The sequence below is a fragment of the Xyrauchen texanus genome, chromosome 10 (genome assembly GCF_025860055.1).
Source record: "Xyrauchen texanus isolate HMW12.3.18 chromosome 10, RBS_HiC_50CHRs, whole genome shotgun sequence".
Classification (NCBI taxonomy): domain Eukaryota; kingdom Metazoa; phylum Chordata; class Actinopteri; order Cypriniformes; family Catostomidae; genus Xyrauchen; species Xyrauchen texanus.
In genome coordinates, this window is record NC_068285.1 from 2932115 (window position 1) to 2948601 (window position 16487).

Below are 16487 nucleotides of genomic sequence, written 5' to 3' on the forward strand. Positions count from 1 at the left end.
GAGTCGGATGGTCCGGGCCAGCCAGCGAGACGGGTTGGGAAGTGAAAGCCACGCATCCAATCTCCGTGCTAGGGGCACCAAAGGGACGGTTATTTTTCGCAGCGGGGTGGAGCAGGTAGTACGCCGTCGGGAGGCGCGGACGCGTCCCGAGGCTCTGGTGCTGAGAAAAGACTCAAAGCACTTACCTTGCTCCGGACATCCGGCAGGGGGCGGGTTGGTGACTGAGGAGGAGGTCCTTTAGTGGCGTCCTCTGGACTCGTCAGAACCGGCCGGCCGGGGAACAGTCGTGGGGCTGAAGGCGGATCTGGGGCCGTTCAGCGTGCCGGACTGTTGAGGCCTGGCGGCAGAGTGCCGTGAGAACGGCATTTGCGGGCCAGGTGACCCAGAGACAAAAAAGGAAATAGCTCTATTATTGAGAATGTGAGTACCGCAGCCCCCATTAGGGGGTGTGGCAAATGAAATTAATTCAACAAATGATTCTCCTCCCAGCCCCCCACCAGGGAACGGAGTGGTCTTACCAGCTCTGGAGCTAACGTCTCAGTCTCTGGGTCGGTCATCTCAGGAGTGCCTGGGAGCCTTCCGGGTCCTCGAGGGGGTCCGTGAGATGAGGGGGCGTCCATCTTCTGCGGGGAGCTCGACGCCAGGGCGGAGAGCTGGGCCCATGTTTGTTGAGGCGGAGCACCGCTTTTCTTTCTTGAAAGCCGCAGGAGGACGCCCTCGGCGAGCAGACAGGGCATGGCCCCTGGCGGCACGTTTGCGGCAGGGCAGGATGTGTGAAATAGCCTCTGTCTGTTTCTTCACCACTGAGGGCTGCTGGGTAGAGTCTTCAGGTGGTGTCGCCGAATGGACAGAGCTGGGAGACGGGAGCGTTTGAGAAAGCGTGCTTTGTCTACCTCCTCTACTGCAACCAGGTCCAGACCATGTGTTGAGTTTCCGGACCACAAGGGGGGCCATCGCCTGTTCGAGTGCAGTTCCTGCAGCACGTCAAGAACAGGACTACCCAAGTGCACATTTTTGGAGCTTTGGCCCGGTGGACTGCAGGAGGGGGCCATGGCGTGCAGGGGGGGAGTGGTCTGGGACCGCTCTACCGCCGAGGGTAGTGAGAGCGGAGGAGCGAGGAAGCTTGGCTTGCTCAGCTCGTCATGCACGTCCGGGAAGAAAGGAACCGGGGGTGGGGCGCGGCTGTGAGCGGCGCACATGCCTGTGGAACCAAACAAGTAGCCGTGATGGGGAGGGGGACGTGATTTTCCGGTCCAACCTCACGCTCGCAGTATCCGGGGAAGCATATCGGACCTCTGTGCATCAGGCTCCGACTGGGCGCGCAGACCCGAAGGTGGTTGCGCAGACGAGTCATCAGCATCAGACGCCGCTGTAATGCTCTCCGATGCAGCGGTGATTATCGTCATCCAATCCCGGGAGCTCAAGGGACCGGCAGGCCGGCCGTGAAGCGGGCCGCACTCATCCCGAGCAGATGGGAGCAAGCAAGCGTGCTGGAGAGGCAGGTGGTTCGCGGGGATTTACCCGGCGAACACAGCCCGTCTTTATCCCCAAATCACCTTCATCGCCCGCGGCGCCTGCCCCAATCCCGTGGGAAAGAGGCGAGGTGCGGGGGGCGGCTGAAGTGGCTTTCTCTCATGACAAAAGAAAGCCTACGACCGCAATGCTGCAACAGCTATGTTCTCGCACTGAGAACATAACCTTATGGAGAAAGCGCTCATCCGAGCTCGGACGGAAGCCAGCAAGCGTGCGGGGAGGCGGGAGGCTCGTGAGGGTTACCGGCGAACACAGCCCGTCTTTATCCCCAAATCACCTTCAGCGCCCGCGGCGCCTGCCCCAATCCCGTGGGAAAGAGGCGAGGCGCGGCTGAAGTGGCTTTCTCTCATGACAAAAGAAAGCCTTGCTGTCATGGCTATGTTCTCGCACTGAAAACATAGACCATTCATAAAAACGCTGCCTGCGTGTAATCGCAACCCAGGTACGCCAGGCAGTTTTTATGGCCGTCAGAGGTGGGGAGAAATCGACCGCATCCAGAAACTACACAGAGGCGGAAACACGTCTTTAAAAAGACGTGTCCTGAAAAGGACGTTCAACGCCGCTGTGTATTGCTCTTTTTGAGAAAATCACTCTCTTAAACAACTCTCTTAGAGTTGGGTTTCTGCCCCAGGGGCAATTGCACTGCCGTGCAAGAAGGAGAAATCACCGCTGTAATGCGCCCTCAATCCAACAGTATGCAGAGCGTCAGAGGAATACAGGAACTGGTGTGATCTCACGCGAACAGCATGCACAACCATCGGCTCCGAAGAAAATTTCTGAATGAACTCTAGTATTTGCCTCGCCTTTATACCCGTATGTCCGGGGGCGGGGTATGCAAATACTGACTGCCAACTTCTCATTGGCCTTTTTTCAATGGATCAGAGGCATATTCGGCGCTCAAGAGAGACCCCTAGTGTCGCTTCTCCGACACAACGTGGAGCTTTTATTACTTTAACTGTATTAAGTGCATTTCCACTATTGTCCTGCAAGTGTCATCATAAGTCTATGGGCTTAAGATGCTCTTAGTATTGTATGATTAGCAATACACTATTACTCTACTCTTGTTCATCTGTGAGCATTTTAAATTCTACTTATGTTATGATTGCTTTGTGAAACTGGGCACAAAACTAAAATGAATCATAAGAAGGATTTTACTTGGGCTTATATGAGGCTTACGGGAAACAAGGCCCTGGTTACCATGTGCTGTTTTAACACACGTTTCCCCCTGTGTATATGTCAGGACATGCCACTCTATTCATATATATCAGACATGGTCTCTTCTAATTCAACTAAAATGGCAAAAATAATGTATGTTAAAGACGACATGAGCAAAACCCCGTCAATGATGTCTGTGCTTGTCCCTTTAGGGAGGTCTCTCAAAGCACAGATAGAGCAGTAGTCTTATTTTCATTGTAAAATGGACATTTTTATAGAATAATGAACACAAATGTTTAGCTCACATTAACTGATTTAAATGCCATGACACAAAATGTTTCATTGATTTTTGAGCAGTTAACCTGATGCAATGTCCTCTGCCATCTCCCTTCTCTGTTCTTTGATTTGCTCTTTAGATGATGTTGAATGTCTGTGGAATCTCAGGAAACTGTTCACAGTTTATTTAACGTTTGTTACAGCAGCAGAGCTTATAAAAGATACAGATGGTTCATTCATGTCAATTAGAGACTTTATATCAGTTAGAACAATGTCTAAAGTGAGCAGTTGATCAGATTTCATCACAGTTTTGAAAGCTTCATCTTTTCATTAAAGATGACCTGTAAGACAAACATCCCACAACTCGTTGCATCTTCTTGGACTGTGTGTGAAATATGAGCAGACCTCCACTGAATGTTCCCCCACTCTTCCTTTCCGAGTCGCTTCAGCCGCATTCTGAAGTATTGTCTGTGTTTCAAAACCATTTACACACAAAATGTCCCAAATGTAACTTTACAAGTGTACATGTTTTTAGAAGGATTTATTGTGTGTTTGTGTGTCATGTAATATGGGCTAATTTTTGGGATGCAGTTCTGAGACTCTCCATGTCAGATTCAGCAACTGCAGGATCCACAACAAACATGTGTTCGGAAGGAACATGAAGATACTGACAAAACACAATGAACAATATCAAATCACATTGTTACAATTGTACAATCATGTCTGTTTCCACAGTTTATCATCATTATTTTATTATTCCATAAAAGTTTAAAGGGATATTTCACCCAGAAATGAAACTGATCTTATAATTGACTCCCCTCGTGCCGTCCCAGAGCTGTTTCACTTTCTTTCTTTGACATTGGTGAGTAAATGATGAGAGATTGTTCAGTTTGGGGTGAACTATCACTTTATCAACAATTTGAGTTCATTGCACACTGTAAAAAATGACAGTAACAGTAAAATACTGTAAACATGCTACAGAAATAAAATATTCATTGATCAACAAATATTAACTGTAAAATATACAGTAAAAGGTTTTCATTTATTTAAAAGACAATACAGTAGTTTTGTGCTCTTCTGTAGTTACTATGTGATTAACAAATACCTTATAAAGTAAACAACAGATTTTTACACTTTCAGAAGATTTTTTTTTTTTTTTACAGTGCCAGCGTGTAAATTACAACCATTTTAAACTGTGAAATGTTCAGGTTGTTCTGTAAAGTGGTTTACTACATTTTAACTGTATTTTAACATAATTATTCTGTAAATCACAGCTGCCAGATTTATTTTACAGTGGCAATAATTAATCCGGCCCTGGGGCCTCATTGTGATTATAGTGAGAAAGCTCAATAAAAACAGCCCACACACTTTAGTGATACAAACACAGCCTATCATATTCTGACTTTCATTTTACAACCAGACCAGTAACTCTTAACTTTATGTTTTGTAAAGACACAGTTTTTACATTATTTGTCTTTATTCACTCCAGTATGAATACACCTGCACAAGATCATAGTAGCAGCAGTTACAGTGTTCATGATCGTGATTTGTGTTTTATCCACAAAATGAAAAGGTCTAATGATGAGTTCAAATTATTTAATACAGAAATTATTACTTTAAATATTCTGTTGTTTATAATAGTTGTTGAATCCATTTGCAATAATTGTATGTCAGATTTCTTGGTTTGATGTCTGAGGTGTCTTTCTAAATCTCACCGGATGAAAATTAATATTCAACATTAATTGCACAAGAACTTGATCATTGAATAACTTTAAAAAAATAACTCTTCATTATACTATAAAAATGTTTTATTAAACATTTCAATTATTTATGGCACATGACATGGTCCAAAAAACACAACGGGACGTGACGCTCGAGACATCTGTCAAGCGCAAAAATGCATTCGGTGTGAACAGCCCCTTTAACTTCAATATATTATAATATTTTTAACGGAATATATAAGAATATTTGATCATGTCGCTTTAGAAGACATTAATTTAACCGCTGGAGTTGGGGCGTAACGGTATGACATTTTCACGGTATGATAACCGTCACAAGAAAGATCACGGTATTAATAGGCGGTGGGCCGGACCTCGAAATTATTAATTTAATACTTACCTCACAGCTGTGTAAGTCTTTTTTTGCTGAGGTCATGTAATAAAATCGTATAAGTACTACAGACATTGTTTCCAACTTTGTTGTTTGCACATTTGACGCAAAATGTCCTTACAAACTCTTACTTTTTTAAACCGGCAAATAAGCAGGAGTACTAATCATAACGTTAGAAAACCTCCCGTTTCCTTGACAACCAATGTAAATAATGAACACAGATGACCAGGAAGCTGCGTTCTTGAAATTACAATTTTGCTGTAAATCATTAAAAATGTAAATTTAGTTCTGTAGTTCAGTAATACTGAGGTAAAAATGAGGTGTTTTATCCATTTAGCCTCAAATGTAAAAAGCCCTCTGTAACCCCCCTTTCCCAGACAAGTTGGGCAAAGATTGTTCAATGTACAAATTTATGGGTGAACCTGCAAACCACAGAGAGTACAGTAGCTGAAAAAGCCGTATTGGCATTTAACTTAAATTCCGAAGACGTCCAAGATGTGCCGGCTAATGTTGGATTTCACAGAGAATGCTACATGCTCTTCACCAACAAAGAACACATAAGAAGAGCACGTAAGAAGATAGAAAATGCAGCTAACAACAGTGAAGGTTTGTATCAAATGTATAATTTTTATATAAAACGTTTCATTTATATACGTTTAACCCCTTACTAGTCAGCCCCAATTTTGGCAAGTGATGCATTCATGACATCCCCAAAATAAAAAGGTTGCTGCTCAGAAGTCATTCTGAATATACACATAACCAACATATATTTAGAAAGCCAACCCTTGAGAGTTTACATTTCAAGACTCAAAATTAACCAGACTGTTATTAATATTGAGATATGTAAGCTCAAACATAGAAACAAAAACAACAAATATTAAGAATATATTAATAAAATGTATACAAATATTATGTGAATTTAGGATTGCAACTTATAACCACAACTAAAACAATATTGGTTAAAGATCGTTAAAAAAACAAATGGTCAATGACTGACAGAAGCGTTTAACAAAAACTGTTAAATTATATTAAAAATATCCTAATTCATAAGTGTTTTACAAAAAAAAAGTTATTTTACAGGTAGTTCTAAGATGATTATTGTGAAACATTCTCTATAAAATGTAAATCTCTTGCAGTTAACAATTAGCTAGCAACAGCACACACACGAATGAGCTGATATAACTATCATTCCATTAGCAACTACAGGATGTTTTTCTATGTTAAGGTGGAGAAACTGAAGGCCCTTGGGTACTTTCCCCTCCTGCTGTGGGGAAAGTACAGACCACTAAAACAAAAAGTGGAGGGCCCAGCTCCAGTGCCCCTTTGAGCTGCCAGTGGTAGCGCATACGGTCCTGAGAAGATATTGTGCCTATTTGAAGGTTTGTTAGAAGGTAGGTCACATCACAACATCAGTACATTCATGACTCCCTATTAAGATTGATCCTGTATTGTGTACCTATCCAGTTGGATCGGTTTTAAATGTCAGTACAGAGAATTTTTCACACAATCTAGATTGCTTGTGGTGGGTAATTTTGTTCTACTTTTGTCTTAAACTTTTTATATTTCTTTGGTTACTCACATTTTGAACCACATACTGCATCTTAAATGTCTTGTTTTGTTTTATTTTTTTTAACACAGCATGTGAAAGAGAGGAGGTGGGGCAGCAAGAGAGGACAGGAGAAGATGAGGCAGAAAGAGAAATAGATGATGAAGACCAGAGAGGACATGGGGGGCAACATGAAATAGGAGAGACTGAGAGGAGGGACATGCAGGACATGGAGATGGAGGCACAGGAAGACAGAGTAGAGAGTGAGAGAGTGAAGAGAGGAGAGATAGAGGTACAGGAAGAGAGAGGAGAGAGTGAGAGAGTGAAGAGAGGAGAGATAGAGGTACAGGAAGACAGAGTAGAGAGTGAGAGAGTGAAGAGAGGAGAGATAGAGGTACAGGAAGAGAGAGGAGAGAGTGAGAGAGTGAAGAGAGGAGAGATAGAGGCACAGGAAGACAGAGTAGAGAGTGAGAGAGTGAAGAGAGGAGAGATAGAGGCACAGGAAGAGAGAGGAGAGATGGAGGGACAGGAAGACTTCGAAGAGCTGGGACTGATGGAGACAGACAAGCAGAGAGAACAGGCAGAGGAAATGGGGAAAAAAGAGATTGAGGCAAAGAAGAAAGTAGTAGCAGCAAACAGGTAAGTGTCAATACAGAATAGAAGAGGCAGAGCATTAAGGGCAATCTTGACTATGTAGAATATGAGATACAGAATGGTAAAGAATGTGTCCTTGTATAAAAGGAAGTAGTACACCACACTAGACTCAGAAGTCAGATGGTATTTCACAAGTTGCTCTTTTTCTACTTTTTCTTATAACGTGGAGTTATTTGTATGGCAGCAGTTTGGCATCCGGTGTGCCATAATGCAATGTGGCAATGCCCAATGGTGAAGTCATCAGAGAAGTGTCAACAGATTGTCCTGCATTGCGGTGTACTCGCAAGTATTCACCTGGTTTGCAAGGCAGACACCACACACCTCTATTGCATTTTACACATGTTTTTTGTTTCTCTATACAGGAAGTCAGCTGTCAAAATTTCCGCTAAAAGTAAAAGAAGCCAAAACAATGATGATGGTAAGAAAAATGCTATGAAGTATTATTAATTAAATAATAAGTCCTAAACTCTTAACTAATCCTAATCTAATAGCTTTTTGGCCCACAATGTAATATCTTCTTATTGCTAGTTTAGTACATTACAGGCCTGATAACAAATATAAAACTATTAACCTAATATTGGTTGAAAATGTATTTTACTTGCCTAATTGACTCATTTTACTGAGGAATAATCCAGGGAAATTATGATGTGCATTTACTTCTGGTCTTTTATTTCAAAGAGAAATGCATACAATACCCTTTCTGTGGGTTTATCACGGTTAAATTGCAATAGTTGGTTCTTACATAATTTATTCATTTTTCGTTACAGCTTGCCAGTATCACAGCACATTGGACATTTTCCCAGTGCAATATGTGTCCAAGACACGTGAAAAAAAGGTGAGCAGCTTTTCGGTGAACATTCTGTACGACTGTAGGTGCGTAAATTGATACTATACTACACCAGGAGAATAGTGCTGAAATTGTTGCCTTTTGTCAGAAAAGTCTAATTAAAAAGTAGTTAACATGTTAAATCATTTGCTGTTAGAGCGTTCTAAATATTAAACCAAAAATTTTATGTTTTGGTAATTATATGGCGATTGATTTTTAGAGGCTGGGAGGAAAAATTAAATGAAATATTTAATTATGAAATAAAGTATGTCTTTGGTTTGTCTTTTACCCTCTTCCCAAGGGCTGTAAAGAAGTCCTGGTCCATTGGCTCCCGTGTCCGTCATGGTAACATCAGCTTTCTTGTTTAACTGATTTATGAGTTGTCCTTAAAGGGAGAGTTAACCTAATAAAGAAGCCTGTCTGATTTACCATGAATTGGGAGTTATTTGTGTAATAAGTTTATGTAATAAGCACCTGGACCAGTCTTGCATTTCTTTTTGGGAAGTCAGGCGGGCTGCTTAATTCGGATGAACTAACACCTCTCCACATGTGGCATCTGTTTTTGCCTACAGAGAGATAAAGCTACACAACTACAACATACGTTTACAGTTTAAAATGTCATTACAAAGTGACAATAATATAATTTGGATATAAATATACATTCTATTCTGCTTTCTCCACCCATTCTGTCAAAGAAATATGTAGAAGCCTAACAGGGTTTATAAACCATGTCAGAGGCTATCCTTATATTTAACCTATTTCAGAAATTAAATACATAATTTATGTACGTTTTATTTTGCCATTTCTTTCAGCCAAAAGGCCTGGCCCCCATCTTGGGAACCGCAGGAGAACATCAGAATGACTGTCTCATAAATGTCACATTGATGGTGCAAAGAAACAAATGTTGTGTATATTAAATTGATTACATATATGTTGTAAATTAAATGGTATTTGTTTATAAATCTGTTTCATTATTTGTTCATTAGGGCTGGGTGATGGGAAGGCATCACATCCAATATTTCCATCATCCAAAAGGCCAATCGTTGTATTGTGCAGTTTGCCTTTTCACAACCTTCCACCCAGAAAAGCTAGTTTGCATTGTCTGGCACTTCCTATGAGCATTTCACAATAAAAGTTCTGTTGCGGGTTTTGTTGTTTCTCCCTCTCTGAAAACATGGAATTGACATTGTTACTGGAGTACTTGAGGGTGTATAAATATCTTTCATTTTGTCCTATGACAAAGTTTCATTTTCACCTCATTCTGGCCCCATATATTCAAGCTAATTAATAAAGCACAAGCACCCCTGCATGTACAATAGTAACCCCAAAAACTTTTAAATACCAAAATAATAGAACATTACACAAAAATAGATATCCCCTATTTACTGTCTTTTAACATAGAGGCAAAGCATGCATACATTCCGTGAATGGGTATATATGTGTGTATAATGCATTCACTTTATGGGAACAGGTATGTGCAATATATGTGCACAAAGGATAAAACTGCAAATTACATGTAATGCTATTTTTGTCTTAATTTATAAATATTTTATATGTATCAATATATAGCCATACATGGTCAATGCATATATTTACAAATATAAGTACTAGTTTCGCATATGTATATGAAAGGTATTATGTAATATATTTTTATATTTTGCAGTATATTCCCATATATTTTTGTTCCGTAAGGGTAACCTTTTTAATCCTTGTAGTACTCAAGATATATAGCCAGCTTTGGTGTTAAGAATAACCTTACAGTTGCATTTTGTTTTCATAATCTTCGTTAAGTGTATGCATATTATCTTTAGTTCGTTGCTATGGTGGTTGCTATTGATGTTGCTATAGCTGAAACCACGTAGCTTGCATTACGTACTTCCGCCCGGAAGTACTTTCTTCATAGACACCCGCTTTTTAATTATCTTCAATATTTCTCTACAGAAAAACAAATTGATAACTCAACAATACGTTATGTTCATGTTAAGGCTATCACTTTTAATAATTTCTCATTGGAAAATGTGCAAAAAAAAATCTCAATTTTTGGTAGCATAAGGTTACGGAAGTGTGTTGTGGGCGGAGTTTGCGCGTTATACTCCTGTTTTGGCTAAAATATCTGAAATAAACCAACATATCTACTTTTTGTTAACATAGATCATCTAGATGCAGTGTTATTACTAGTTCGGCTGTACTAGATATTTAATATATTCAGTAGATATATCTTTTTACAACCCTAGTTTACAACCCTACTTTGCAAACCAGAAGAACTACAACTGTAGTGCTGATTTGTATCAAGCTGCATGGTGTGGATATAAGGGAATTGTAGTTTTTAAAACATTAGTGTTTTTCTTACAATTGGAGGTTGCAAATAGTGAGTTGGGAGTATAGTGGGGGGTTTAGTGGGATGGTAAACACATCTATGTAATCAGATTTTAAATATCTAATTGTTAAATGGGGTCAAATTAATTAATCCATATTTTATCCATATTTGGTTAACTGCCCCAAAACTGCCCCAGTTGTTGACTATACTCAGGTCAAGAGCTCTCTATAACAGTTAGTCCCATATCTGTAGCCCCTTTTGTTGCTGAATTATAAGCCTTCAAACATGCACAGAGGTGAAGGTTCAAAGGTCAGTGTTTCAAAGCAGGAGCCATGTAGACTCTTCATACTAACATATGTTACTCTCCAGGTCACGGCCTTTCCAATGATGTATTTGGTTCAGCTATACAACAAAGTTTTAATTTTCTCATTTCTCGGACACAAGCCATCTCAAGTCTAGTTTCAGCATGCAGGCTCAATATAAAATAAAGCTTTTTGTTTGTTTCTGACTGTAAACAGATTTACACACACACACAGTATCTATGTTTGTGAGGACATTCATTGACACAATGCAATCTCTAGGTCCTTACCCTAACCCTACCCATCACAACTAAGTGTCTGACCTGAACCCTGACCCTAAACCTGCCCAAATCCTCATTATAACCTGATCCCTAAAACCAGCTCTTGACCCTCAAACTGACCTTTACAGGCTCTCGGAAAGTGAGGACCGGTCAAAATGTCCTCACTTTACTCTCTTAGCCCTCACTCCGATGGTCTAAAACTCAAACTGGTCCTCACAAAGATAGTTGTACAAGTACACACACACACACACACACACACACACACAGCTTATATGCTGCGGCTGTGGCTCAGGTGGTAGAGTGGGTCGGCTTCCAATCGCAAGGTTGGTGGTTTGATTCCCGGCCCACATGACTCCACATGCCGAAGTGTCATTGGGCAAGACACTGAACCCCAAGTTGCTCCCAATGGCAGGCTAGTGCCTTGCATGGCAGCTCTGCTGCCATTGGTGTGTGATTGTGAGTGTGGATGGGTGATTGGGACACAGTGTAAAGTGCTTTGGTAACCTCTAAGGTTAAAAAAAAAAAGCGCTATATAAGTGCAGACCATTATATGCATATCTATTTATGCTAATGCTGCTATGATGGTAAAAAAAATAAACACTAAAAGACCATGGTCTATGATGGGTAGTCATCTCTTGTACTTGTAACATTATTATTGCTATTTAAAAACAAGAGTGCATTACACATACTGTTGGCCCTGTTGCATCCTCTGTATTTATTTCTGTTTAAAGATTTTTTTGATCTCTACAAAAAAGGGCAAATAGTTTTCTATTTACATTTTCCTCCTTCCAGCACCTGTCACTGTGAGAAACTACAAACCCCATTTCCAGAAAAGTTAGGATATTTGTGCATCAGTGCCCATGGCATGGGTGAGAAGGTACCATTGACACAGGGGCATATATTGGGATTTTATATTCCCCTTCTGGCATGCTTTAGCTCCTCCAAACTACCTGAATGCTCCTACATGGTCTGGATTATATAATGTAGTAGCCTCAATATCCGTTTATAAAGTTTCCTTCATGTATCTCTGAAGATGACACTGTTATGAACAGTCTCCACATCTGATATGTGGCTCCTACCATGGGATGAGTTGATAATCAAATGGATATGGTCATAACATTTACTTTGCATGGCCTCAGATCACTGAGCTTCTTAAAATGATATACCAAGTTGGGTTGTTGCTAAAAGGTAAATCATAACTGATTATTCATATTGCCATGTTGTTTGTATTCAAAGCAATCTGACCCAACCCTGGTTAACTATAGTTGATATACATTTAGACTATAACTACAATGGTTTTACATAGTCAGTATTGAAGTATATTACACTGCCAGTAACTATCAGTGTACAATATGTTAGTTTCATACATCTATCTTAACATGTGACCTGGTGTGACTGTGACCTCTAAAGTTCTAAAATGTTGGTAGTTCAGGTTGAATCTGAAAGCTCCCAGTTCTCTCTTTTTGTAATGCTTGATGTGTGATGAGCCAAAGTCAACTCAATAGTCTGATGACAAATCAAATTTGTATTTCTGTTTCCATACACATATATACAGGTATCAGCAAATATTTTACAGACATTATCAGTTGCAAACATAACCATGATTATTACAATTCCAGTAACACAAAAAAAATAAGAGTATAATCTGAGAACATATGTAGCAAAATACGGATAACTGCAGGAACAAACAACTGAGGAGTCACTTTGTCCCTTTCAATCTAACTCACTTACAAAAACAAGATCTTTTGTCAAGACTTTAAAAACCTTTTCAAGTCATCAAAGTACAAGTCAAAGCAAAATGGATTACAACTGTGACTTGAGTCCCAAGTCAAGTGACTTGAGTCCCCACCTCAGCATCATTATCATTATCATCCTCATCATCATCCTCATCCTCAGAGCTGAGGTCACATTGCCAGTCCATTTCCCCTTCATCTTCTTCCACCAGCCTAGGAGTTGGTTCGAGAATGCCTCTGTATGTGCATGCTACAGTCTGCTGCTTGAGACTGAGGTTATGCAGTCTTCTCTTCAGTAGACTGATGAGGCCCTTGCACGCCTCCTCTGTGAATCCATTGGGATAGCCTATAAGTCCACACATGAAGAGTAATGGAATTACCGTCACACTAAACATTTTATCAGAGAGAGCTGATTTATGTTAGAACAAATGTTAAATACAAAGTCAAATTGGAAAATAATAATTGGATAAAATAATATTTGAAGGCCATGTATCCTTAGTTCTTGAGCCAATACTAGCATGATTGCTTTTCACTTGAAAATAGTTTGACCTATGAATTTTAAAGTGCATAAAGCCATATAGTTTGATTTACACTTACTTCCTGTTTTTATGCAATCTGAAATGGTGGCTACCAGTGTCTGGACCTTTGCAACGGATTCCTTAAGGTACTGACAGTGCTGCATCATCTCCTTCACAAGGATCTGCTTTTCTTCAGTCAGTCGTGAGACCAGCATTAGTTGGTCAAAAAGCTTCTTCTTGGCGAGAATGTCTATACCGTCTGAAAGAATGAAAACATCATACATTAATAAACTAATTTGATGATGATACATTTTAAATAAACAAAGTTAAATATTAATACAACACCTGTGTTCTGTTCCTGCCAAGGCCAGATCATGCTCTCTGCAGCTTTGTTGGAGAGTTTCTGCACAACCGAGTGTGTGTCCACAGGATCACCATTGGGTTGTTGGTTGTATCTCTGGATCTCACCTAGCAAGCGCTTCTTTTCTTGGGCAATCTTCTGAGTAATCTTCTGACGCCTTTTGTTGCGATCTGTAATAAGAGCAAAAACAATGATATTACAAAAGAGCTGCCATGGCATTTAATGAACAGAAACAATATAACTTCCATCTGCATCACTTACATTTACTAATACATACCATTCTGTCTATAAAGGTAGTGCTTCTTCTGACAAATGCTCACAAAGAGTGCTTCGATGGAGATCTGCAAACCACGAGCATCAACAGAACTGGCTGCTACATTTCCTAAATTCAAGTTAAGAAGAAAGAGAAATGTTTCAAACACACTTAAGTTTTCTTAATTGCACATAGTACAGCAGCAACAGACACACTTTAAGACAATGCAGAAGTATAAATTGGGCTTTACTGGCACATTGTGCTTGGTCAGTCATTTCCTACCTCAAATAATATTGTTCCATTTTGGTCTGATTTGCATGAACATGCATCAATCATTCTGTTCTCATTGCTAAAATGTTTACTTTCTTTAAGTCAAAATACTAATTGAAGACTTATGACTTGCAAATAGTGCCCATCCCCACATCATAATTTAACATTAAGCTACAGCTACATGCATTACAACCAAATTACTCCAACAGTGTTTATGTATAAAACAATATTGCCCTTACCGCTACTGGCCCACTGCTTGACATCAACAACCCACTGCTTTAGCATGTCATCACTGCAATGCAACTGGTCCTGCATCTTCTTCAGGCTCTCTGTTGCATCTAAGGTGTTTTCTACTGTCTGCAAAACAGCAACACACTGTCATTTCATAAAATACCAAAAAGTATGTTCCTGCCTGATTTAATATAATGACATATTCGACTACATATACATAGCTGAAGTGATGCATTTTGGGTGGACTTTAAGTTGAAATTTAACGGTTTAAAATAGTCCATTCATTATCAATACATGAACATACCTTTTTGAATCTGGAAGACAAGGCAATGTGGAGGCCATTCTCTTTACGTTGATTCCACCCAATAGCATGGACAGTAAGCATATCAGTTCTTACTGTAAAGAACAATAGAAAAATCACAATAAATTGTAAAATGTTAATGTGTACAATTGCAGGGGAGCAGGGGTCAAAGAAGCTTACAAACCTGACTTGGACATATACTTTGTGGTCAGGGCACATCTGGAGAGAAAACTATTGACTTGCTCCACTTCTTCACCAAGAGTGGTTCCGGCACCTTCCTGGTTCCTTGCATTCCACAGAATCTACAGGAATCAGTGGACAGGAAACAGGGTGATCAATATTGATGCATATCCCAAGGTCACCAGCTGTAGAGGACAGCACATAGGGGCTCATGTACAACTCAAAACACACTCCTGGCTTGTTGTTGTTTGGGTCACAACATCATTCATTGTGATACTTTACGTTAATTGTTGGCTACATCACTCTGAAATGTAAAAGTAGTTAAAAGCATCACCTCGCATTTTGTATTGTGGGCTTTGGCATGCATAACGGACAAGCAATGTCTCATTTTCTGAAGAGGTTGAAGATGAGTCAGGGCCTCTGACACCTTCTTCAGGTATGGCACATAACGGCAGGTCACATCCATGGCCAAAAATGCAGCACTCTGGAACTCTTTTTGGAGAAACATTGGATATGCAAAGATTTCTCCTCTATACATATTCAGACCTTTTGGAAAAAAAAGAAATAAGTAGAGAGCACATTGCACACTGAAGAATAGGCTTCAGATGTTTCATCTACAAATATTTTTCATTGCAATTTATCAAGACCAATACCAACCTTTGAGGAGGAATCCATGCCTGCACACAGCAATTTCTACACCTTCTTCATCCAACTTGTTGGCCTGCTTTGATGTCTCTCTTGCTGCTGTCCAGTGGGATTCCCCACACATTGCTCTTCCTGCCGTCTACCAAAGTAAAAAGTTAAATAGCAGGGCTGCACGCTCAAACACACCAACAATTACAGTCTGATTAGATTTAGTCTTTGACTGCCTGACCCATCTTCCATCTGCAACTTCCTGGAGTATAACAAACCAATTGAAATTATTTGCCATTTAGCATGCAGGAGGATAATTGCAATAGTCTAACTTTGTCAGAAATTGTGTCAGACATACTGTATGTGCGGCAACCAATACTATAGATATACTGTGCCCTCTGGATTAGAATCTAGTTGTATTTTTTTCATCCAGCTCTGCAACTTCACTCTTTGTGAAAGTCTGATTGCATCGCTAACCTCAGCAACCTGCCATTGCCATCTCAACACCTGATCAAATATTCCCTCACCCAAACACATAATAAGGCTACAGTGTTTCCAACTGTACTTCCAATTAGTTATAAAATAAGCCAGAGATACCCGCTGCTCAGCCTGATTGAAAACTTACACTCTTGACAGCCCCCGGACTTCCTCAACAAAACTGGACACCTCAGAGTCTTGGGATAAAAACACTCCATCAAAGAACCCTGGCTCTTCACTCCTACAACAAAATGTATTCTGGATAACCACTGTAGTAAGTTTTTACATAATAATAATAAATTATAATAATTGTATTTATATGACATTTAAAAAAAAAAACAAGGTTACAAAGTCTAACATGGATATTATATTCAACAGCTACATAATCAACAGCTTAATTTTAAATAACAAAATGATAAATATATTATTATGATAATGTTAATAGCAAGTACATACATTAACTACATTGGCTGTTTTTAATGTGTACACAAAACTCACTGGTTTGCTTTCTGGAACCTGTAGAGTTTTCTGTTG

General features: G+C 39.9%; 1 protein-coding gene across 1 annotated transcript; it reads right to left on the reverse strand.

Annotated features, from left to right (window-relative positions):
- Nucleotides 1–12508: 12508 nt before the first annotated feature.
- Nucleotides 12509–16111, reverse strand: LOC127650727 (uncharacterized). The gene is made up of 10 exons (XM_052136329.1): nt 16102–16111; nt 15501–15627; nt 15178–15389; nt 14848–14965; nt 14667–14758; nt 14371–14488; nt 13886–13990; nt 13593–13778; nt 13327–13506; nt 12509–13075 (listed from the first exon to the last, which is right to left on the reverse strand). Exons 2-10 carry the CDS (start codon nt 15610–15612, stop codon nt 12825–12827), a joined length of 1374 nt encoding a protein of 457 aa, XP_051992289.1. The 5' UTR covers nt 15613–15627; nt 16102–16111; the 3' UTR covers nt 12509–12824.
- Nucleotides 16112–16487: the final 376 nt, after the last annotated feature.